This window comes from Panulirus ornatus, chromosome 10, assembly GCF_036320965.1.
Source record: "Panulirus ornatus isolate Po-2019 chromosome 10, ASM3632096v1, whole genome shotgun sequence".
Classification (NCBI taxonomy): Eukaryota; Metazoa; Arthropoda; class Malacostraca; order Decapoda; family Palinuridae; genus Panulirus; species Panulirus ornatus.
This window is the reverse complement of record NC_092233.1, coordinates 7,773,173-7,799,070: the sequence shown is the minus strand read 5'-3', so window position 1 is coordinate 7,799,070 and position 25,898 is coordinate 7,773,173. Positions and strand designations below refer to the sequence as shown.

The following is a 25,898-nucleotide window of genomic DNA, read 5'->3' as shown; positions in this document are numbered from 1 at the left end:
GTCGACCAAGTCTCTGGTGGTTCCTTCTTTGTGATATATATATATATATATATATATATATATATATATATATATATATATATATATATATATATATATATATATATATATTCCTATGAGTCCACGGGGAAATGAAAAACAATAAGTTCCCAAGTGACCTTTCGTGTAATGATCACATCATTAGTGGAGACGCCAGAAAGAAATATAACAGTCAGTTGATATACAACGAAGTTATTGACGTATGGTGGAGAGCGTTCTCGTGTTATACAAGTTCTTTTGTGTATTCTAAAAGTTTCCGGTCTGGGGTTTAGAAGCTGGGAAGTGGAGGTGTAGGTGGTGTAGGTGGCGTAGGTGGGTGGGATGATGGTGGGGGCGGTAACTGGCACCATGGGTAGGCAGTGGGTAGCCTAGATAGCCTGGGGTCCACTGGATCGATGATCGGAGTGGTAGGTCATTGGTCGTATGGGGGAGTGGGTGATATATGGCTGGGTGGGCGGCGGGTGTGTGTGGTATGGTAGACTGGCTTGGATGGGCTGGTGTGTGGTATGGTAGACTGGCTTGGGTGGGCGAGTGTGTGTGGTATGGTAGACTGGCTTGGGTGGGCGGCGGATGTGTGTGGTATGGTAGACTGGCTTGGATGGGCGAGTGTGTGTGGTATGGTAGACTGGCTTGGATGGACTGGTGTGTGGTATGGTAGACTGGCTTGGGTGGGTGGCGGGTGTTTGTGTATAATAGACTGGCTTGGGTGGACGAGTGTGTGTGGTATGGTAGACTGGCTTGGGTGGGCGGCGGGTGTGTGTGTATGGTAGACTGGCTTGGGTGGGCGGCGGGTGTGTGTGTATGGTAGACTGGCTTGGATGGGTGGGGAGGTAAGGGTGAGGAAGCCTTGGAGCCTCTGGTCGGGAGCGCGGATGGTCGGGCACCAGCAACGGCGGCCGCTGGACATGTGTCGCTGGACTGCAGGACCTCACATGTCCTCCACAGGGTCAGCCTCCCGCGCACCCCCACGTCTCTCCCTTGTTCCTGGCCGCCTGGATGGAGGGAGGTCAGCCTGCAGGGTGAGGCAGGGGCCCCGCGAGTCTCAGGTGGGGTGGAGTGTGTGTGTGTGTGAGTGTGTGTCTAGCTAGACGGGTTGGTAGGATGTGAGGTGGTTTGTGGTGGTGATCCACACATGCACATCGTGTTTCTGACTCAGTATTCCTGACCCTGTGTTCCTGACCCCGTGTCTTGACCCTGTGTTGTTCCTGACCCCGTGTTCCTGACTCCGTGGCTTGACCCTGTGGTCCTGACCCCATGTATCTGTCCTTGTATCTCAGACCCCTTGTCCCTGACCCTGTGTTCCTAACCCCATGTCCCTGTATCCCAGACCCCGTGTCCCTGACCCTGTGTTCTTTACTCCGTGTCCCCGACTCTGTGTTCCTGACCCCGTGTCTGGTGGACCCTGTGTTTCCGGCTGGGGTTGCCCACGTGGGTGGAGGATGAGCACTGGGGTGGGTGGAGAGATGCATGGCACGAGGCATCAGTCTCCTCGCTCCTCCTCCTCCTCCTCCTCCTCGCCACCCGACTACAGCAGTGCTGACACCTGACGCTGACAGTGAACGTTGTCCCAAGCAGTGCCACCTGATCCAGCAGTGACACATGACCCCCCCCCCGTCCCCCTTCCCCCGCAAGAGTGCCACCTGTCGCCACAACACACACACACACACACACACACACACACACACACACACACACACACACACACACACACACCAAGTGATCATGGAATATCAATGAGGCTGACAAGTGTCATTTCTTGACGTCCCTCTCCCTTCCTCTCCCTCTCCCTCTCCCTTCCTCTCCCTCTCCCTCTCCCTTCCTCTCCTCCCTCCCTCTCCCTCTCCCTTCTTCTCTCCCTCTCCACCCCCTCTCTCCCTCTCCCCACTCCCCCAGAGTCACGTTGCCTTGCCTCGTGGCACAAAACGACACCCCGAACGTTGGCAGGCTTCATGGGGCTCGCCCCACTCCCTCCCTTTCCAACTGAGGTGTCACTGGCGTTGTTGTTGGAAGGCTTGTGTGTGTGTGTGTGTGTGTGTGTGTGTATTGTGTGTGTGTGTGTGTGTGTGTGTGTGTGTGTGTGTGTGTGTGTGTGTGTGTGTGTGTGTGTGTGTGTGTGTGTGTGTGTGTGTGTGTGGTGTGGGGTGGTGGGTGGATGGAGCGGGCGTGTTGTGGTCAGGCCTTGTTCCTGTTGTCAGCTGTGATGTGAGGGAGAGGAGAGGATACTGGTAGCTCTCTCTCTCTCTCTCTCTCTCTCTCTCTCTCTCTCTCTCTCTCTCTCTCTCTCTCTCTCTCTCTCTCTCTCTCTCTCTCCCACCATCATCACCGAGTGTAGCGGCAAGAACAGAGACGAACAATGGCCTTATTTGCATTACATCCACCACTCTGTATTGAAACTGTATAGCCCTTCGTCCGAACACACACACACACACACACACACACACACACACACACACACACACACACACACACACACAGGTGTTACCGGGCTTCACCTGCTTGAGGTTGGGCTACGCCTCGAGGGTAAGCCACCTCAGTTGTCGAGGCAGCGCTTGAGTGTGTCTGGGACTCGGCTTTTGAGGGCTGGGTGTAGAGCGCTTGAGGGCTGCTTTGCATAGGTATTAGGATCAGGGGTTCGGGACCTGAGGGGTTAGGAGTCAGTATTTAAGGGGTCAGGGGTCAGCATTTAAGGGGTCAGGGGTCGGCATTTAAGGGGTCAGGGGTCGGTATTTGAAGGGGTCAGGTGTCGGCATTTAAGGGGTCAGGAGTCGGCATTTAAGGGGTCAGGTGTCGGCATTTAAGGGTCAGGGGTCGGCATTTAAGGGGTCAGGAGTCGGCATTTAAGGGGTCAGGTGTCGGCATTTAAGGGGTCAGGAGTCGGCATTTAAGGGGTCAGGTGTCGGCATTTAAGGGGTCAGGGGTCGGCATTTAAGGGGTCAGGGGTCGGCATTAAAGGGGTCAGGGGTCGGCATTTAAGGGGTCAGGAGTCGGCATTTAAGGGATCAGGAGTCGGCATTTAAGGGATCAGGAGTCGGCATTTGAAGGGGTCAGGGGTCGGCCCTTAAGGGGGGGTATATTGCCTGATCCATAATTAATTGAGGGAGAGCGAGGGCCGGGGCCCGAAGTTGTGATGGAGTGGGGGGAGAGAAGTTCTGTTTCTTGGGAAGTTTGTGATGGGGAGGGAAGGAAGGAAGGTGTTGGGGAGAGATTTTACGGGGAGGAAAAGAGAGAGGGGAGGGGAGGGGAGGTTGTCAGACTGAGGGGGGAGGGGGTGGGGAGAGTGAAGAGGCAGTTGACGTGGGCGGGAAGAGAGAGAGAGAGAGAGAGAGAGAGAGAGAGAGAGAGAGAGAGAGAGAGAGAGAGAGAGAGAGAGAGAGAGAGAGAGAGTTAGCGTGGGGGGGGGAGGCATGGAGAGGGGAGATAGAGATGTGGGAGGGATTTGCTCTCACCTCCCCCCATGTACCCCACTTCCCCAGAACCACTCTCCCCAGGCACACCCCTTCAAGAACCCCTTCCCCCCCTACTGCCACCACCTTCCCCAGAGATCCTCACCCCTGATGCCACCTTCCCCAGAGATCCCCACTCCTGGCATCCCCTTCCCCAGAGATCCCCACCCCTTTTGGCACCACCTTCCCCAGAGATCCCCACCCCCGTAGGCACCACCTTCCCCAGAGATCCCCACCCCCGTAGGCACCACCTTCCCCGGAGATCCCCACCCCTTCTGGCACCACCCTCCCCAGAGATCCCCACCCCTTCTGGCACCCCCTTCCCCAGATATCCCCACTCCTGGCACCCCCTTCCCCAGAGATCCCTACCCCTCTTGGCACCACCTCTCAATATATCCCCACCCCGTGGCACCACCTCCCCCTGAGATCACCACCCCCTCCTGGCACCACCTTCCCCAGAGATATCCCCACCCATCGCACCCCCTCCCCAGAGATCTTCACCCCTGGCACCCCCTCCCCAAAGATCTTCACCCCTGGCACCCCCTCCCCAGAGATCTTCACCCCTGGCACCCCCTCCCCAGAGATCTTCACCCCTGGCACCCCCTCCCCAGAGATCTTCACCCCTGGCACCCCCTCCCCCAGAGATCCTTACCCCTGGCACCCCCTCCCCAGAGATCTTCACCCCTGGCACCCCCTCCCCAGAGATCTTCACCCCTGGCACCCCCTCCCCCAGAGATCCTTACCCCTGGCACCCCCTCCCCAGAGATCTTCACCCCTGGCACCCCCCTCCCCAGAGATCTTCACCCCTGGCACCCCCTCCCCCAGAGATCCTTACCCCTGGCACCCCCTCCCCAGAGATCTTCACCCCTGGCACCCCCTCCCCCAGAGATCCTTACCCCAGGCATCATCTCTTTCCTCAGAAATCCCCCACATCCGTGGTACTCCCTCACAGGGAGCATCCCTTCTCGGAAATCTCCACTCCCTCATCTGGAATCCCTCCCCTCTCCCCCAACACATCCCAACCCAGGCACCCCTTTCCCCTCCCCCAACCACCACGCCTTTCCCCTCCCCCAACCACCACGCCTTTCCCTTCCCCCAACCACCACGCCTTTCCCCTCTCCCAACCTACCACGCCTTTCCCCTCCCCCACCCACCACGCCTTTCCCTTCCCCCACCCACCACACCTTTCCCCTCCCCCACCCACCACGCCTTTCCCCTCCCCCACCCACCACGCCTTTCCCCTCCCCCACCCACCACGCCTTTCCCCTCCCCCATCCACCACGCCTTTCCCCTCCCCCACCCACCACGCCTTTCACTACTGTGAGAAATGTATCTTTTTTGTGACGTACGTGAAGCATTGTGACGCCGCGCAGTAGGGCACCGTGACGCATGCTGAGGCATTGGGGACCCGTCGTGATGGAGCGTGATGACGTTTGATGGAGCATTGTGACGCATGCTGAGGCATTGGGAACCCGTGGTGGAGCGTGATGATGTTTGATGGAGCATTGTGACGTGGCATTGGGTCGTTTGGTGGAGCATTGTTACGTAGCATTAGGTCGTTTGGTGGAGCATTGTGACGCGCGGTGGGGCACTGTGACGCATGCTGAGGCATTGGAACTCATGATGGAGCATTGCGACGTAACATTGGGTCGATTGGTGGAGCATTGTGACGTAGCATTGGGTCGATTGGTGGAGCATTGTGACGTAGCATTGGGTCGTTTGGTGGAGCATTGTGACGTAGCATTGGGTCGTTTGGTGGAGCATTGTGACGTAGCATTGGGTCGTTTGGTGGGGCATTGTTACGTAGCATTGGGTCGTTTGGCGGAGCATTGTGACGTAGCATTGGGTCGTTTGGTGGAGCATTGCGACGTATGATGGGGGATTGGGACTTATGGCGGAGCATTTTCATCGTGTGTTGGAGCATTTTGACGTGGTGGAGCATTTTGTGGGGGTGCAGTACTGTGACCTGTGTGACAATGTAGTAACGGGCGGAGCATTATGATTCAGGGTGGAACATGGTGATGGATGCTATGGTGGAGCATTCAGTCAAGAAGTGGATCATTATGTCTTTGTGGTGGAGCATTGTGATATGGCGAAGCACTGACTGGCGGCGGAGCATTTTTACCTGTGGTGGAGCATTGTGACATCGAGTATTTAATGTGTGGTAGAGCATTTGTGGTGGAGCATTGTTGCTTTTGGAGGGGTTGCGGAGTGTGTCGTAGTTGGATATGTGATGGAGCATGAGCGTTGTAATGAGACGAAACACGTGACGTATATTCGAGTTCAAGTTTTAACCGTGGAGCATAGTGGAGTGGAGCATGGGACGTATGGTGGGGCATGGGACGTATGGTGGAGCATGGGTCATATGGTGGAACATAAGACGTATGGTGGAGCATGAGACGTATGATGGAGCATGGAACGTATGATGGAGCATGGGGCATATGGTGGAACATAGGAAGTATGGTGGAGCATGGGGAGTATGGAGGACCATGGGAACTATGGTGGAGCATGGAACATATGGTGGAGCATAGGAAGTATGGTGGAGCATGGGGAGTATGGAGGACCATGGGAAGTATGGTGTAGCATGGAACATATGGTGGAGCATAGGAAGTATGGTGGAGCATGGGGAGTATGGAGGACCATGGGAACTATGGTGGAGCATGGGAACTATGGTGGAGCAAAGGAAGTATGGAGGACCATGGGAAGTATGGTGGAGCATGGGAAGTATGGTGGAGCAGGGGAACTATGGTGGAGTATGGGACGTATATTGGAGCATAGAACGTATGGTGTAGCATGGAACATATGGTGGAGCATGGTACTATATTAGAAATTAATTCTTCAGTGTTAATTGCAACGAGGACCAACCCCCCACTACCAACCCCTTCGTTTAACAAGAGAAGTGACCCACTCACTCAGCGGGCGCGTGTTGCCCCCCCCCCCCCCCCCTGTGTCACGCACTACACTCAACTCTCGTACACTCGGACGTTAGGTGTATGACACGTGCTGTCACGTCCTCTTGACGTGAAAATTAATAAAAAAAAACAAAAACACTTAGAGTGAAACACAATTCCTGGAAGAAAGGAGAAACAAAACATTTTTTTTTTTTTTTACAGCGGATGTTAACTTCGCTATCCCCTCCCTCCTTCCTCCTCCTCCTTCTCCTTCTCCTTCTCCTTCTCCTCCTCCTTCTCCTCCTCTCCCTCCTCCTCTTCCTCCTACGCTCTTGGAGGAGGGTGGTTGGGTGATCAACTGAGACAGTAAACAAGGTATAATCAAATCACTTCGGACACGGACACACATAATATACAAAACAAGACATTCCTTCGTAAACGGAAAAAAAAAAATTCACGAAGGGAAAGAGGTAAATATATATTTTTTTCTTTATATATATATATATATATATATATATATATATATATATATATATATATATATATATATTTTTTTTTTTTTGTCGCTGTCTCCCGCGTTTGCGAGGTAGCGCAAGGAAACACGAAAGAAATGGCCCAACCCACCCCCATACACATGTATATACATACACGTCCACACACGCAAATATACATACCTATACATCTCAATGTACACATATATATACACACACAGACATGTACATATATACACATGTACATAATTCATACTGTCTGCCTTTATTTATTTATTTATTTATATATATATATATATATATATATATATATATATATATATATTCCAGACGAATTTTCGTTCATAATATGCACCACCGTTTGTTTATATATTCGTTTATCAAAGTCGCCCCAAGTGGCTGCCTCCAGAGAGAGAGAGAGAGAGAGAGAGAGAGAGAGAGAGAGAGAGAGAGAGAGAGAGAAGGCCTGGCGCTAGGCTGGGCTGGGCTGGGGGGGGGGGGGGGGGTGAGCACATAACGACCGTTGACGGGCCTGGGCTCGGGGAATGTGGCCTTGACAGTGGCGCGCTGATCAATACGACCCGTCACGTGCTGCCTGCCCTCCCCTCCCTCCACCTGCACGTACTGGGGGCCGTACTGTGGAGCATCGCCCGGTGACCTGACTGTGGAGCATCGCCCGGTGACCTGACTGTGGAGCATCGCCCGGTGACCTGACTGTGGAGCATCGCCCGGTGACCTGACTGTGGAGCATCGCCCGGTGACCTGACTGTGGAGCATCGCCCGGTGACCTGACTGTGGAGCATTGCCCGGTGACCTGACTGTGGAGCATCGCCTGGTGACCTGACTGTGGAGCATCGCCCGGTGACCTGACTGTGGAGCATCGCCCGGTGACCTGACTGTGGAGCATCGCCCGGTGACCTGACTGTGGAGCATCGCCCGGTGACCTGACTGTGGAGCATCGCCCGGTGACCTGACCACATGACAACACCCTTCCTCTACTCTCTCTGCAGCCGGCCAGAGACACAACAGTTACTTGAGTTGTGGCAGAAATGCTTTCCATGTTGTGGTTATGAGTCACAGTAGTCCACCTTCCGGTGATGTGACCTTGACACACAGCACCTCTTCCGATGTACAGACCTTACGACTCATCAGCACCTTTTCCGGTGTTGTGACCTTAAGACACAGCACCACCTCTTCCATTGTTGTGACTTGACCTTAAGACACAGCACCTCCTCTTCCGGTGTTGTGACCTTAATACGCAGCACCTCCTCTTCCGGTGTTGTGACCTTAAGACACAGCACCTCCTCTTCCGGTGTTGTGACCTTAAGACACAGCACCTCCTCTTCCGGTGTTGTGACCTTAAGACACACCACGTCTCCAGAGTAGTGTGGCCCTAAGACATCACTTCTTCCTATGCTGTGACTGTGAGACTAAACACGTCTTTCCAGTGTTTTGACCTTAAGACACAGGAGCTAAACACGTCTTTCCAATGTTTTGACCTTAAGACACAGTAGCTAAATACGTCTTTCCAGTGTTTTGACCTTAAGACACAACACCTCCTCCAGGGCTGAAAGCTTACAACACAACAAAGGCACTTATATCCACACTTGAAGGCCATCTTACTCGTTGTAGTTGACCGTGACAGACTGAAGAAAAGAAAAATTTCCTGAAGTATTTTATGTCACGTCTGAGCGTCACGGAGAGAGAGAGAGAGAGAGAGAGAGAGAGAGAGAGAGAGAGAGAGAGAGAGAGAGAGAGAGAGAGAGAGAGAGAGAGATTCTCTCCCGTATTGTTTGTGGCCTGAGCCTCTGGGGTCCTGCACCCCTGTCATTATGACCGACACAGCCTGCCTCAGTATGACTAGCACAACCTCGCCTCAGTATGACTAACACAGCCTCGCCTCAGTATGACTAACACAGCCTCACCACAGTATGACTAACACAGCCTCACCTCAGTATGTACGATTGACACAGCCAAGCCCGACGCGGTTTACCACGAGCTGTCCGCAGACGCGTTGTCCTGTGTCTCCCTTGTTGTGTAAGGTTATTTCCTAAGCGTCGGTGGCGCGAGCGAGGAGCAGTTTGTTCGGCGGAGGAACATGGAGAACCCTCAAGATTTTGTGTATATCTTCAGTTGGCGGGAGGCTCGGCCGTGCCCCCACTCCAAGTCATGGGTTGAACGGCCAGCCCACCTTAAAGGGCCACATTTGCCCACCCTCGCACTGGTATATTTAATGCCCACTTACGTGAGAGAGGCGCATTTCAGGGGGGGAGGGTCGAGAGGGTGTGAGTGCGCGGAGTGAGTGCGGGTGTTGCCGGCCGGAGCGCTCCGCCTCCCACACCATCATTGTCTCACTCACACTCCGCTTAATGTCAGCCATATTGAACTTCATAAAAAGAGACAGAGACATTGACTAGCAGGTAAAGTTTGGTATTGTGTTTTGCGGGTTAGATATCTTTTTTTCCTATATAATCCCAAGACCAGTTTTATGGTGTTTTTGCAGTGCAGCCGAGGCTGCACTGCAGTCAGTAGCAGAGAAATGATGGACTCCCTTGTGGTGTGAATTTCTTCGACGAGGTTGTATTTCTTTTGGTTATTGATATTATCATACAACCTCACCGATGGTGACGTCTCACCCACGATGTAACCCCATGCAGGCTAAGTCCGGTAACATTCATACTATTCGCCATTTCCCGCGTTTACGAGGTAGCGTTAAGAACAGAGGAAAGCTGTGTAGGTATGTATATTTGCGTGTGTGGACGTGTGTATGTACATGTGTATGGGGGGGGGGGGTTGGGCCATTTCTTTCGTCTGTTTCCTTGCGCTACCTCGCAAACGCGGGAGACAGCGACAAAGTATAAAAAAAAAAAAAATATATATATATATATATATATATATATATATATATATATATATATATATATATATATATATATATATATATATATATATATTACAGAGAAGCTTTTGAAGCACTCCGGAACTAACTCGAGCGGACGCCACCACAACTAGCCAAACATCCACTAACTTGGCTTACAGAGAGTTAAGCGGATTGATGTGTGTGTTTGATGGGAGGATCACACGTCTCCGATTATGATGTCTTTGATCACGATCCAAGAATGTGTACCAGTCATGAGTGTTCCTGTGTGTGTGTGTGTGTGTGTGTGTGTGTCATGGTGACGCATGTCTGATAGTGGCGGCTGGTATGAATGGTGTTCGTGATTTGGAGGTGGCGGAGATGACGGGTGGGAAGGGATGAGGCGTATATAAGTGGCCAGTGGTATCCGAGGGGAAAGGGACCCTGAATGTACTGATATGTTTACACGGTTGTTCCCCACAAACCTCCATGGTACGAATCCATGAGACCCGTCCTCCCTGCTGAGGGGAGGAGGCTGGACATTCTCGTGTCATCATGAGGCGCTTGTGAGCGCTCACACACCCGAGGTAGATGGATACTGTTAGATTCCATTCATGGCGGTTCTCAGTGCGGGGGAGCTGGGCTCAGCGACCCGCGCCATGCTACCAGCAGCAGTTCGCTACGCATATATATATATATATATATATATATATATATATATATATATATATATTGGTAGTTGTTATTTTCATATCAATTTTTTTCTATGTTAAAGTACAAGGTGATGATGGTTAGTGAACATGAGAGAAAGGTACGCAGGTTCACAACAGGATAAGCAGGTCCCCAGGTCCACAACAGGACGAACATGTACCCTGGTCCACAACGGGACAACCAGGTACCCGGGTCTTTCTCAACATCCCATCCCATCCCAGGCCACACATTTTGCTCAACTCTTCAATCTTTTTTAGATTAGTTTTTTAATTATTGTCATACATTTAGCTAATTTCGTAATTATTAATTGATTTCACACCGGGAGATGGCTTGCATTGCAGACCCATCAGAGGAATGACAGGATAGAGCCTTGCTACCGCCCGCCAGCCCGCCCGGGTGGCCGACGCTGGACCAATGTGACGTCAGTGGGTTAGTAGTGTGGCGCGGGGTGGGGTCCGTCCAGGTGGCTGGCTACCTCCCTCACTCACACCCGCCAGAACCGCTGCTCAGATCACTTGATTTATTTCCCCTCCGTGCCTGATGTTTTCCGTGTTAAGTCCCCCGAATGGTTGATGTATTCCGTCCTGATGTTTTCCGTGTTAAGTTCCCCGAATGGTTGATGTATTCTGTCGTGATGTTTTCCGTGTTAAGTCCCGCTAACGTTTGATTTATTCCATCCTGATGTTTTCTGTGTTCAGTGTCTCCAACTTCCTCCCGAGCTGAACTCAGGCTTCGGATATATATATATATATATATATATATATATATATATATATATATATATATTATCCCTGGGGATAGGGGAGAAAGAATACTTCCCACGTATTCCCTGCGTGTCGTAGAAGGCGACTAAAAGGGAAGGGAGCGGGGGGCTGGAAATCCTCCCCTCTCGTTTTTTTTTTTTTTTTTCCAAAAGAAGGAACAGAGGAGAGGTCCAGGTGAGGATATTCCCTCAAAGGCCCAGTCCTCTGTTCTTAACGCTACCTCGCTATCGCGGGAAATAGCGAATAGTATGAAAAAAAAAAAAAAAAAAAAATATATATATATATATATATATATATATATATATATATATATATATATATATATCATCGTTGTTAGGTATATGGATGGAACACCACTTCTGGTTCTCCACTCCACCTCCGTTGAGCCTGAACACCGCCTCCGGTGCTCTGGACGCGACGGATACGCTTAAAAGTCTTTGACGGGTGTTGGCAGGAGAGACGCGGTGTTATAACGTCATTCCACATGTCTTGTCTCTCTATATATATAGGTCAGTCCTCCCCTTAGTCTGTATATAGGACTATGGCCTATATCGTATACCTCCGTGGCAGTAGGTCAGGTCAACGTTACGGGCACCCCCCAGGTCGTGATGAGGGGAGGGGTTAACTGCTCCCTGACCTCGAACACGGTCGTGCACGACCGGACCAACCCCACTCACTCACCCACCACCCCCTCATCCTCCCCCCTCCCCCCAACATTACCTGGGGTCGTACATATGGGTCATGTATGACCCCAGGGGGGTCACTCGCTGGTCCTGAAGCTGGTCACCATCCTGTGGTGAGGCTGGTGTCGTACGGGGTGACGTGAGGTCAGGAATATTTTACGTTTACTTGACGTGATGTTTTGACCTGACACTGAGGGGGTGGAGGTGTGGGGGGGGGGAATCGGGACACTGAGTGTATGAATTGTGACCTGGGACACCGAGTTCATCAGTTGTTACCTGGGGACACTTAGAGTGTATCAGATGTGACCTGGGACACCGAGAGTGTATCAGATGTGACCTGGGGACACCGAGAGTGTATCACTTGTGACCTGGGACACCGAGTTCATCAGTTGTGACCTGGGGACACTTAGAGTGTATCAGATGTGACCTGGGGACACCGAGAGTGTATCAGTTGTGACCTGGGACACCGAGTTCATCAGTTGTGACCTGGGGACACCGAGTGTATCAGATGTGACCCGGGGACACCGAGAGTGTATCACTTGTGACCTGGGGACACCGAAGGTGCATCATTTGTGACCTGGGGACACATAGAGTGTATCATCACAGTCGCCCTGCATCGCCCTTCCTTCACACAGCCCACCTCCCACACACACCAACACACCACATAAGACCACCCCTCCCTCCTCCTCCCCTCCGGCCGCATACCCACGCCCTGCTGGCCTGGCCTCCACAGACGCTGACGGAGGGAGGGTGGGTGTGGAGGAAATAGCCAAGGGGACTGCATTCAACTCCTGAGAGTCCAGGATGGCTTGAAGTCCACCTCGCACCAGACGTATACATATATATATATATATATATATATATATATATATATATATATATATATATATATATATATATATATATATATATATACACTCACACACGTCGAAGTTCCGATGCCGCCTCCCGACGCTCGCTACGTAGCGAACCTACACTCACACACACACACACACACACACACACATCATTCACTCACCACACGATTGATCTTTTCCTCTTATCCTGTGGGTAGGGATGAAAACGGTGGTGTCCCAAGTTAGCATCCGTGTCCCCTTCCCTCGCTCCCTCCCTCCCTCCCTCAGCATATTGGATATCCTCCTCCAAGTAAATTGAGTGAGCGTCCTGACGGGTCCAGCAGAGCCCGGGCCACCACTAGGGGACGCAGGCGGCCTCTCCTCTCCTCCTGCTGCGGCAAAAGACGAGAATTTGATTTTCAGTCGTAAATTGTGTCGTGTGGAGGGTTAGGGTTGGGGAGGGGGGAAGAGGAGAAGTCAGGAAGAAGGCGAGCGTATTCCCAGGTTATATACGTATAGGCTTAGGTCAGGTCAGGTCATGTTTAGCTCGCCGTAGGTCATATATATATATATATATATATATATATATATATATATATATATATATATATATATATATATATATATATACTCTGTAGGTCATGTGTAGGGTGGGCTCAGGTCATACATAATCATATAAGGCGTGGAGACATCTCTCGATTATCATCTGCGTTTTTGTATAAGTCGTCGCAGCTCGGTATAACAACACATCGGCTCGGTCACATATACTATCTTATAGGCACAGTGTGTGTATGTCGTCTGCTAAGGCGATGTATATTCAGCCTCCTGCTGGGGAGGCGACGCTGCTGCTGCTGCTTGGGGTCAGCAGACGTGTTCACGAGGTCTGCTTGTCCTACACACACACACACACACACACACACACACACACACACACACACACACACACACACACACACACACACACAAGCACACACACACACACACACACACACACACACACACACACACGACAGTCGTGCCCTACAGATAAAGTCTCGACTTAAAATTACCTTTTTTTATATTTTTATCTTCGCTTGACGTGTGGCTTGACGTAGGTACTTGTGCCAGTCCTCGCGGTAGGTTGGGGTGGGGTGTGTGGGGGGGGAGGTTGGAGGGGCAACTCGACCATATTTGACATGTGTCAGTGTGTGTGTGTGTTGTGTGTGTGTGTGTGTGTGTGTGTGTGTGTGTGTGTGTCGTCACAATGCCGTCAGCTGCTTTGTGACGCATACTCGTCCGTTTCAAGTGCAGTATCTGTCTCGTCCCCGGCCGACCCCTGACCTGGCCTGACCTGTCTGTCTCGTCCCCGGCCGACCCCTGACCTGGCCTGACCTGCTTGTGTCTCGCACCCGGTCGACGCTTGACCTGGCCTGACCTGTCTCTCCTGTGTCTCCCGCGGCCAACGCTTGACCTGGCCTGACCTGTGTCTCCCGCGGCCGACGCTTGAACTGGCCTGACCTGTCTCGCCCCCGGACGACGCTTGAACTGGCCTGACCTGTCTCGCCTGGCCGATCCCAGACCTGGCTTAACCTCTCTCGCCCGGACGACCCTTGACCTGGCCTGACCTGTCTCGCCCCCGGCCGACGCTTGAACTGGCCTGACCTGTCTCACCTGGCCGATCCGTGACCTGGCTTAACCTCTCTCGCCCGGACGACCCTTGACCTGGCCTGACCTGTCTCGCCCCCGGACGACCCTTGACCTGGCCTGACCTGTCTCACCTGGCCGATCCGTGACCTGGCTTAACCTCTCTCGCCCGGCTGACCCTTGACCTGGCCTGACCCGTATCGCCCAGCCGACCCTTGACCAGGCCTGACCTGCTACCCCAGCATGCCTGAACCAGTCCACCCCCCCCACCCCTCCCCTTCCTCCCACCAACCACACGTAACAACCAGGTCTCCCCCAACTATCGACCTCCCCCCAGTTCTCCCCCCATTTCTTCCCCCAGTGTCACCCACGCTACCCCCTTCCAGTGCTGCCCCTCCCCCCGAACCCTCTCCATCCACCCATCTCCAGTCCTACCCCGTCCCAGGACACCGCTCCACCCTCTTACCAGCCAGTCCTACCCTGTCCCAGGACACCGCTCCACCCTCTTACCACCCAGTCCTACCCCGTCCCAGGACGCCGCTCCACCCTCTTACCACCCAGTCCTACCCCGTCCCAGGACACCTCTCCACCCTCCCAGCAAATATACTAGCCCCTTCCCAGGACCATGTCCACACCCACTCCCCCTCAGCAACCAGTCCCTGCCTCGGTCGCGGGACCCCTCACCACCCCGTCCTACCCCTGTCCCAGGACCCGCCAAGCCCTGACAGACAGCCAATACCGGCAGCAGCACTTCCAATTATTTTAATGAGGTTTCGGAGGATTCCCGTCACAGGACGCCTCGGTGATCCTCGGAAGGACTCTGCCCTCACGCTTGATGACGACGAGTGGTGTTGGAGGCGTCCTTGCAGAGAGCCCCCGCGCGCCTCTCCCCTCCGTCACTCCCTGGTGGGTGGAGAGTGTGGAGCGGCTGCTACTCGAGCCCTTCGCAAGGCTAATGATCTCACCCTCCCTCAGACTCCAGGAGTGAGGCGAGGCGAGGGAGGTGAGGGAGGGAGGGTGGAGAGCAGTGGCTGGCCTTGCCTTCCCTTCTGCAAGGACTCCCGCCGCTTTACTCGGAGTCTCTCTCTCTCTCTCTCTCTCTCTCTCTCTCTCTCTCTCTCTCTCTCTCTCTCTCTCTCTCTCTCTCTCACCCGCGTCATCTGTTGAACATCGTCTGGCACTTGTCCCCCTCCCCCTCGTACTGTGTCGCTCGTCTCGTGAGTGTCAGCTGTCTGGCGATAGTTTCACCAGCGACCCCACAACCCACTCACCACCTCACCACCCAACCTACACCCACGAACCTGCTTCAGAGGAGGAGTGTCTCTGCTTATGCCCAGCCAGGCATAAGCTTGTGTTGTGTACCCCGGCTCTCCCCTGTGGACGTCAGGCATAAGCTTGTGTTGTGTACCTCCGCTCTCCCCTGTGGACGTCAACATCTCCCGACCCTGACATCACCTGACTTCGGTCTGTCTCCCGGTATAACAATCCTGGTTATTATAAGCTCCCTCTGCCCCTGTTCTCCTGACTCTTTAACAAAATCACACCTCTCTTCGACTGTCGGGGGTTTCCCCTCGTGACGCGAGGTTTCATTGAGGTCTTTGGGCTCAGCGAGGTCTTTGGGCTCTGTGAGGTCATTGGGCCCAGCGAGGTCTTTGGGCTCAATGAGGTCTTTGGGCTCAGTGAGGTCATTGGGCTCCGCGAGGTCTTTGGGCTCAGTGAGGTCTGTGGGCTCAGTGAGGTCATTGGGCTCAGCCAGGTCTTTGGGCTCTGTGAGGTCATTGGGCCCAGCGAGGTCTTTGGGCTCAGTGAAGTCTTTGGGCTCAGCGAGGTCATTGGGCTCAATGAGGTCTTTGGGCTCAGTGAGGTCATTGGGCGCAGCCAGGTCTTTGAGCTCAGTGAGGTCTTTGGGCTCAGCGAGGTCTTTGGGCTCAATGAGGTCTTTGGGCTCAGTGAGGTCTTTGGGCTCAGCGAGGTCATTGGGCTCAATGAGGTCTTTGGGCTCAGTGAGGTCATTGGGCTCAGCAAGGTCTTTGGGCTCAGCGAGGTCTTTGGGCCCAACGAGGTCTTTGGGCTCGGCGAGGTCTTTGGGCTCAGCGAGGTCTTTGGGCTCAGGGTGGTCTTTGGGCTCAGTTAGGTCTTTGGGCTCAGCGAGGCCCTTTAGGCTTGGGGAGACATCACCTTCCCACCGCCGGAGGGCAGCGCTGGGTCACCACCTCCCCTCACCGACACGGCGGCGTGGTATAGGGGGGACGACGCGGTCGTCCTGTCCTCCGTCCATAAGCCAGAGCAAGTTGATCATATCCACTCGACGCATCATACCACAAGGTGTCACGACCACACGCTGTGGATCGTCGGTCCCTCACCTCAACACTGTCCACCACGAGTGGTTCATCTGACGTCTCGTGCCAAAGAGTCTTCTATCATCTCCTCCTCCTCCTCCTCCTCCTCCTCCTCCTCCTCCTCTTCCTCGTCCTCCTCCTCCACCTCCTCCTGCTCCCCCATTCTGGTCGCCAATATTGGCACTTCACTAGTGTTGACAGACTGTCGAAAATTATATATTTTTTTTTTCATTTTCCATGTGGCAGACGACTGCCTTGCTTCGGGCGATGGTTCTGTCTCTAGCGAGTTCACTGTGGTGCCCGGGCGTGAGGGCCATACATCCCCCTCCTCCCCACTATCATTTCTCCCAGACTTGTGGCTGACTTGGTCCTGGTCTGAGGCCAATCGTTCACCAGCACCGCCATTAGAACCCCAGCCGTCACCAACACCAACAGCAGAACCCCAGTCCTCACCACCACCACCAACAGAACCCCCAGCCATTACCACCACCACCAGCAGAACCCCCAGCCATCACCACCACCACCAGCAAAACCCCAGTCCTCACCAGCCCTAGTAGCAGAACCCCAGTCCTCACCAGCCCTAGTAGCAGAACCCCAGTCCTCACCAGCCCTAGTAGCAGAACCCCAGTCCTCACCAGCCCCAGTAGCAGAACCCCAGTCCTCACCAGCCCTAGTAGCAGAACCCCAGTCCTCACCAGCCCCAGTAGCAGAACCCCAGTCCTCACCAGCCCCAGTAGCAGAACCCCAGTCCTCACCAGCCCCAGTAGCAGAACCCCAGGAGCAATACATCAGTAAGCACCTCACCCCCTGGCTTAATCATCTTAATTTGCTTCCTTTATGAACAACTGTGTTATAAAGTTATTAATTATTCTTAATTACCAGAACTATTATATTTTTTCCCCTTCCCCCCCGGCACCTAAATTTAATTACCGGAATTTTTGTATTTTCTAATTAGATTAATTTCTTCAAGTTTTTTTTCTTTTAATTTGGCGGTGTTGAAAATTTCTCCCCCGAGTTTTTCTTTACATTTTACGCGTTCTGGAAATTACAGGAAAAAATTATTCATCCCGAATGAAAATTGTTAAGTGATGATACGTTACTTAGGACTAAAGTTATTGTACTCTGTGGAACCTTGTGGGGGTTGGACCGGTACAGTGTGGGGGGGCCAGTGAACCGGTACATTGTGGAAGAGTGGATCTGTGTATTGTAGGGGAGTGGACCGGTACGTTGTGGGGGTGGACCAGCACAATGTCGTGAGTGAACCGATACATTTTAGGGGAGTGGACCAGTACGGTTTTGGGATTGGACCAGCACAGTGTTGGGGATTGGACTAGCACAGTGTTGTCGGGGATTGGACCAGCACAGTGTTGGGGATTGGGCCAGTACAGTGTTGGGGATTGGGCCAGTACAGTGTTGTTGGGGATTGGACCATTACAGTGTTGGGGATTGGACCAGTACAGTGTTGGGGATTGGACCAGTACAGTGTTGGGGATTGGGCCAGTACAGTGTTGTTGGGGATTGGACCATTACAGTGTTGGGGATTGGACCAGTACAGTGTTGGGGATTGGACCAGTACAGTTTTGGGGATTCGACCAGTACAGTGTGGGGATTAGTCCAGTACAGTGTTGGGGATTGGACCATACGGTGTTGGGGATTGGACCAGTACAGTGTTGGGGATTGGTCCAGTACAGTGTTGGGGATTGGACCATACGGTGTTGGGGATTGGACCATACGGTGTTGGGGATTGGAACATACGGTGTTGGGGATTGGACCATACGGTGTTGGGGATTGGAACATACGGTGTTGGGGATTGGACCATACGGTGTTGGGGATTGGAACATACGGTGTTGGGGATTGGAACAGTACAGTGTTATTCATTACACAATCCCGGGGACTCCCTTTTAGTGGGCTCTTGCACCGTCGAGGCTGCCTTCCGCGCAGCGCCAGGGATAATACAAACGAAAGAAAAAGAGAGAAAGAAAAAGAAAATATACGAGTTTATTTATTAGGCGGCAAAGAGATGAAATCTGGAGCAAGAATAATGGAAGAATAATGGCAAGAAGTACATCACCTTCCTCTCACGACAGCGCTGCTGTACAGACTTGATTGTTTACCGTATGTAAACATGGTCCTCTAAAGCTAGGCTTCAAGTGGTGTCTGGCCAGGTAGGTGGTGGTGAGGGGTTGGGGCTGTTTTATAGGCCTAATCAATGCCAAGGTCATTATTAAAGTCGTCAACGGTAAGTGACGCCCATCAGCCTAGAGTTCTCTTAACACCTTACTCAGGAGTTAGGGACAATTCCATGACCACGTACGCTCTCTCTCTAGGCTTTGTGAACCATGGTAATGGTTCACGAGTAACCGAAAGGGGGGCGGTGAGGTACGATAACTGCCTCTGGTTGATGTCGCTCAGAAGTTGTTGCCAGTGTACGATGATGGTCATTTCGGATGTAGTACGGAACTTGGGTGGGTGGTGATGTACGATAAGTGTCCTCGGTAAAGAGAGGATGATTTGGTGACGTACGATATTTAGTAGGATATTGATATACTTTATTGATTGTATGGGAAAATGAAGGGGTTTGAATTGTGGATGTGTCTTAGTTAATTTCAGTTTGAACTGCCACAAGAGGTTAGTAGGAAAATTAAGATATTATTGACGAATTTATAGTGATAGTTTTTGTTACAGACAATTTAGATGTTAGAATTATTGATGTTTGTGAATATTATGGATGGGGAAGCTGGTGTGCCATGATGGGAACTGATAAAATGGTTTATTTGATGTGTAAGTAAATGGCAGGCAGGAGTTACTGGGGTAGTTACTGCTTGTGGGGTTCTCATGTAGTTCCTGATGGAGGGTAGTTTGGAGTTACGAACAACTAGTGGTTATTTATCTTCATGAACACAACGGCACGAGACCCAAATGTACGAGGGTACGACCCTTGAGCACGACGGTACGGCCTTTGAGCACGACGGTACGACCTTTGTGCATGACGATACAACCTCTGAGCACGACGGTACGACCTTTGAGCACGACGGTACGACCTCTGAGCACGACAGTACGACCTCTGAGCACGACGGTACGGCCTCTGAGCACGACGGTACGGCCTCTGAGCACGACGATACGACCTTTGATCACGGCGCTACGACCTTTGAGCACGACGGTACGACCCCTGAGTACGATAGACTACCCTTTGGCACTCATATGGCCGGACAAGGGGTACTCTAGAAATATGTTGTTACGGAGAAACAAATGCTATACAACGGGAGTGATATGGTTGGCGTGTGGTGGTGGCTCGGGAAGTTATTGACGTCCCGCCCAACTGTTTTTTGAATTACCCACGTCATGTTGTTGGCGCGTTGGCACTGCTAGGTAATCAAACAGGTCATGGCGGTGTGCTGTAGTTGGGAATAGTTTTTGAGGTACGGCTCCCTGACCCTTCCCGCCAAAGAGATGAAAGGTAGATCGGCCGTGGTAATGATGATACACGCCAGCACAATGGTGATGAAAAAAGGACAAGTTGAAAGTTGTTGAGCGACGAGCAGGTCTCATAATCCCCTAGTCTATGTTTTTGTTGCTTTTTTATATATATAACGACTTCCGCTTCTCGTGGCGTCCCGGCATGATAGGTGACTAGATCTCCCTAGGATACACAAGGTATTTGTCGTGGTCAGAGAGACAGAGAGAGAGACATGGTCCTTTGAGGGCAATGTGAGTGTTGACATGGTTGGTAAAGTTAGTACATTATAGAGTTATTTTTTTCCCCTGTCCATAACAAACCCGAGGACACACACGCCTTCCTTAGGGAACACCAGACCCACATTTGCCGATGTCTCGTTTTCATATAAATCTTGATCTTCATTTATATGTGGCTGTGTTTATATCTTTATATACACTAGTGTCTGTGAGTTTACAGGTACCTTTGCTCCTGCGTCTGTTTATATGTTTGTCTCTGTCTGTTTACATACATCTTTATCCTGACGGTAGCTTGTCTCTGTCTATTTACATACATCTTTATCCTGACGGTAGGTTGTCCAATGCTATATTCATGGCTGTAGACAGGGGCACGTCGATGAACAGAACACCTAAAAATTGCTTGACATTTGCACATATTTCCGTATATTTATGTATAGATTAAACTCTGTACTTCCTTTGTACTCTGTGTCTGTTTTGTGTGTATAAATGTGTACCTACATATCATCATATTTGTAATATGTGTCTTTGGACCACAGTAGTTAATTGCATACCTTTGATCATTATTGATGAACTGGTGCCATGCATCAGTAGCGATATCCAACATTGAACACAAACGTATGACCCTTGAGTATGATGGAATGAGCTTTGACCTGACAGTCATAGACTCAGGTCAAAGACAGCCTGGCTGCTCAACCCGAGGGTGTGCATACACTACCTCCTCATTATGAAACGAGTATGCCAGGATGGCTTTATATCCTACCCCTCCTAGTGTCAGTAAGGGTCACTAACTTCCTTCCTTGTCTTGTTTGGGCAGAAATCAATACGGGACAAGAAGGAGAGATGCCAGCCAGCCCATCGCACGTCCACACGCCGTCATACAAGCAGGTTAGAGAGTCTGCACGTTTGACTGAAATATATATATATATATATATATATATATATATATATATATATATATATATATATATATATATATATATATATATATATATGTATATATATATGTATATATATATATATATATATATATATATATATATATATATATATATATATATATATATATATATATATATATATATGCAGTCTCGGTGACATGTGGGATCTAAGTATTTGGTGATAACCACAGTGAAAAAATGAAAAACGTGAAGTCCCGAGCGCTTTCGTGTATTACATCTTCAGGGGTGAATATAAAAAGAATTAAGGTAGAATCCACAGTACAGTCAGTGTATGTATGGCAGGAGGACATATGCTGTTTCTGGTCACATGGCAGAGAAGTCATTTTATCTAGTTATCCCCAAGCCTTCTCATGATATCAAGAATGTTTTATTTCTGCCCTTTAGTGATACTTTTACCTTAGTTCCCCCACCCAATCAAAGCCTCGGGTGTGAACGTAGCCTTCAGCACCACCAATGCTGCTAAGAATAAGTCAAAAACTCATGAGAATATTCTGCAGGCTGAGTTTACAGAATACCTTACAAAAATTGTAATATGATTCACATGAGATTTACAGAAAGTTGTCATATGATTCATATGAGATTTGCTGGTTATGATCTTTGCACCAGACTTGAGCAACATAGACATTATGTAAAAAAAAAAAGACAGGTTTCCAGGCCCCCCTTGTAAAGTTATTCACGTAAACAGATAATGACCAGTGTACTGAAGTCGTACGTCAGGTTTCGTTTTCGACTGAATATATTAGAGCATGCCGTACGTGGGTTTGCTCTCTCTCCCTCGCTTTTCGTAATCATTCTCCCTCGTTGTACGTGATCTTTCTCCCTCGTTGTACGTAATCATTCTCCCTCGCTGGACGTAATCTTTCTCCCTCGCTGTGCGTGATCTTTCTCCCTCGTTGTACGTAATCATTCTCCCTCGCTGGACGTAATCTTTCTCCCTCGCTGGACGTAATCATTCTCCCTCGCTGTGCTAGTCTTTCTCTCTCCCTGTAATTATCCTTCTCCCTCGCTGTTCTTAAAACTTACTTAAGGGTCACATGTCTGACAATCCTTTACTCCAGACATGTCACTCAAAAACTATTGATACCCCAGTTAGATATTGATGTGAGAGCGTCGTCATTACTGCTTTAGAATTTGAGACAGTTTGAATCCCTGCCTCAATGATCTGTCACCAATTACCCTCGTTAGGACCCGGTGGTTGTGTTGCGTGTTTGCCAACGGCCGATGCATTCACTCAAGACAGTTGGAAGTCAAAGGAAGTTGTCGGTAAGGGATATATGTATATATATACATGTTAATGTCCCAGGGATATATATGTTAATGTCCCAGGGATACATATATGTTAATGTCCCAGGGATATATATGTTAATATCGCGCGGGTGCGTGCGTCACCACACCGGGGGGAGTGGAGATGTGTTTAAGAAGGGGCTGACCATCGATCATAGGTGTAGCATATCGGTTACCGTTATGCGGTACGGCTCGCGCTGAGGACCTAGCTCATGGCGGCGTGGCTCAGCGGCCGGCCACATAGCTGGCTGGCGTGGCCGGGCCAACCGCCACACGTCACCTCCTCCACCACGCACAAGCACGACCCTTCAAGCGCTGGCGGTGTGGCTTCCGAACTGATGCCCCTTCGTCTTATGAACTGGCCCTTCCTTCAGGGTGTCGCACTCCAGGGTTGCACCGTCTGGTCCTAGGGTCGTACCGTCGTGCTCGAGGGTCGCACCGTCGTGCTCAAGGGTCGCGCCGTCGTGCTCAAGGATCGCACCGTCGTGCTCGAGGGTCGTACCGTCGTGTTCGAGGGTCGTACCGTCGTGCTGAAGGATCGCACCGTTGTGCTCAAGGGTCGTACCGTCGTGCTCAAAGGTCGCGCCGTCGTGCTCGAGGGTCGTACCGTCGTGCTCAAGGGTCGTGCCTTCGTGTCAGTACCGTCGTGCTCAAAGCTGGCTCCGTCTTGCATAAGGATCGTACCGTCTTGCCCAAGGGTTGTATCGTCGTTGTTCAAGGATCGTACCGTCGTGCTCAAGGGTCGTACCCTCGACAGCGACAGTCCACACACACACACACACACACACACACACACACACACACACACACACACACGCACGCACGCACGCACCAGCAGCCAAGACGAGCCGCAAACGCGAAGTGTACAGTAACTCCTCCCCACTTACCTGACCTCACCTCCCCACTCCTCCACCAGGACCAGCCCTCCCCGGTGGCCTCTGTGACCTCGACCCCTCCTCCCCCCCACCCACCCCCCTGGACTACGTCGTCAGGACTGCCTGCCAATGGTGCATGGTCTTACCCATGAGTCATGGCCACCATGAAATGGTGGGCATGGCAGGAGGCTCTCCCATGGTGGTGGTACGAGGGTGGGTGAGTGGGTGGGTGGGTGTGGGTGGGTGTGGGTGGGTCGATTTCCCCCAACCCACAAGTTAGCCACAACACCTCCACTCACGACCCACTTTGGCATGGCATTGCAGTGCCCCTGGGCAGAGCTGGGGGGCGTTACTCCACCCCACAGGGTACAGTAGGGAGGCGATGTCGCCCGGGTTGAAGGGAAGTGGTGTGGTGTGGTGTGGTGTGGTGTGGTGTGGTGTGGTGTGTGAGGGGGAAAGGAGGAGGCGATCCTCATGTGGGGGGAAACGAAGGAGAGGAGAAGGTCTATGAGGAGAATGAGGCAAGAAAGAGACGAGAAAAGAGAATAGGAAACTTCAGTAGATTGCACTAAGAGGTAGATAGGAAGTAGACGGAGAATAGGATGAGGTGGATCCCTAAGTAGATTGTACTGAGAGGTAGATAGGAATATACTAAGAGGTAGATAGGAAGTAGACAGAGAATAGGATGAGGTGAATCCTTAAATAGATTGTACTAAGAGGTAGATAGGAAGTAGACAGAGAATAGGATGAGGTGAATCCTTAAATAGATTGTACTAAGAGGTAGATAGGAATATACTAAGAGGTAGATAGGAAGTAGACAGAGAAAAGGATGAGGTGGATCCCTAAGTAGATTGTACTAAGAGGTAGATAGGAAGTAGACGGAGAATAGGATGAGGTGGATCCCTAAGTAGATTGTACTAAGAGGTAGATAGGAAGTAGACGGAGAATAGGATGAGGTGGATCCCTGGCCGTAGAGTGTGGCCCGGCCATGACACTCCGCCTGCAGAGGTCTGTGGCACCAAGACGACCAACAGACCACTCCAGAGACCACGTCGGTTACCAGCACAGACCATCACGTCTCCACCAGGGGGTCTTCACACGTCTCCCAGGAGGGATGACGTCCATGCTGACATCCTACAGCAGCACGAGATGATGACGTCAGGGCTGACATCCTACAGCAGCACGAGATGATGACGTCAGGGCTGACATCCTACAGCAGCACGAGATGATGACATCATTCTGACATCCTCCAACAGCACGAGATGATGACGTCAAGGCTGACATCCTCCAGCAGCAGCAGATGACGTTAGGGCTGACATCCTCCAACAGCAGCAGATGACGTCCAGGCTGACATCCTCCAGCAGCACGAGATGATGACGTCATTCTGACATCCTCCAACAGCAGCAGATGATGACGTCCAGGCTGACATCCTCCAGCAGCAGCAGATGACGTCCAGGCTGACATCCTCCAGCAGCAGCAGATGACGTCCAGGCTGACATCCTCCAGCAGCACGATATGATGACGTCCAGGCTGACATCCTCCAGCAGCACGAGATGATGACGTAATTCTGACATCCTCCAACAGCAGCAGATGACGTCAGGGCTGACATCCTCCAACAGCACGAGATGATGACGTAATTCTGACATCCTCCAGCAGCACGAGATGACGTCCAGACTGACATCCTCCAACAACACGAGATGACGTCCAGGCTGACATCCTCCAGCAGCACGAGATGATGACGTCAAGGCTGACATCCTCCAACAGTACGAGGATGTCGTGGTAAAGGAGGGAAAATCCGGAAGTGGCCTTGACATCCCGGGTGACGTCACGCCTCCCTCCCCACATGGGAGTGTGATCAATAAGGACGTAAACACAGCGGACGAGGAGGTCATGCTGGGGCGAGGCTGTTGATCGGCGCCTCCATTTTGTGAGGTGTGAGGCTCGCCACTTGACATCCCTCATTACTCCATTACTCTCTCTCTCTCTCTCTCTCTCTCTCTCTCTCTCTCTCTCTCTCTCTCTCTCTCTCTCTCTCTCTTGCCCTGGGGCCATTTCCCTTCATAAACCATCAAGCACTCATGTCTAACCCTTCATGCCTCTTCCTCATTCCCTCATCCTTCTCATTTATCCCTCATACTCTCTCCTTCACTATGTTCGTACCTTCCCCTTCTACCCTAACCCCATAGTACTTTTCCCTCATCCCTCATACTTCACACTAACTCCTCTAATACCCCTTATACATTTCCCCTCATCCCTCGTACATCTCCTGACCTCCACTCACACTTCTCCCTCATCCCCCATACTTCTAACTGCATTCATACTTCTTCCTCATCCCTCACACTTGCCTTTGGTAAGCTGCTGTCAGAAGTACAACACTAAGAAGACCTTAGAGTTATAGTTATAGTACACT

General features: G+C 51.4%; 2 protein-coding genes across 12 annotated transcripts in view; one reads left to right on the top strand and one right to left on the bottom strand.

Moving 5' to 3' along the window:
* The window catches only part of LOC139750769 (uncharacterized), a 284,624-nt gene that overhangs the window by 196,431 nt on the left and 62,295 nt on the right, over positions 1 to 25,898 (top strand). For 9 of the 11 annotated variants that reach the window (XR_011713215.1, XR_011713217.1, XR_011713220.1 and 6 more), the window contains one exon: positions 21,185 to 21,255. Coding sequence is in view for 5 of the 11 variants with exons in the window: in XM_071665492.1 (XP_071521593.1) it covers positions 21,185 to 21,255 (71 nt within the window). In the remaining 6 variants the exon portion in view is untranslated. Of the gene's footprint in view, positions 1 to 10,773; positions 10,862 to 21,184; positions 21,256 to 25,898 lie in introns of all 11 variants that reach the window. The other 2 variants (XM_071665494.1, XM_071665496.1) reach the window with 1 other exon arrangement.
* LOC139750768 (cyclin-dependent kinase 5 activator 1-like) overlaps positions 1 to 25,898 on the bottom strand; it is a 134,375-nt gene that overhangs the window by 91,077 nt on the left and 17,400 nt on the right. The gene's annotated exons all lie outside the window — the stretch shown is intronic.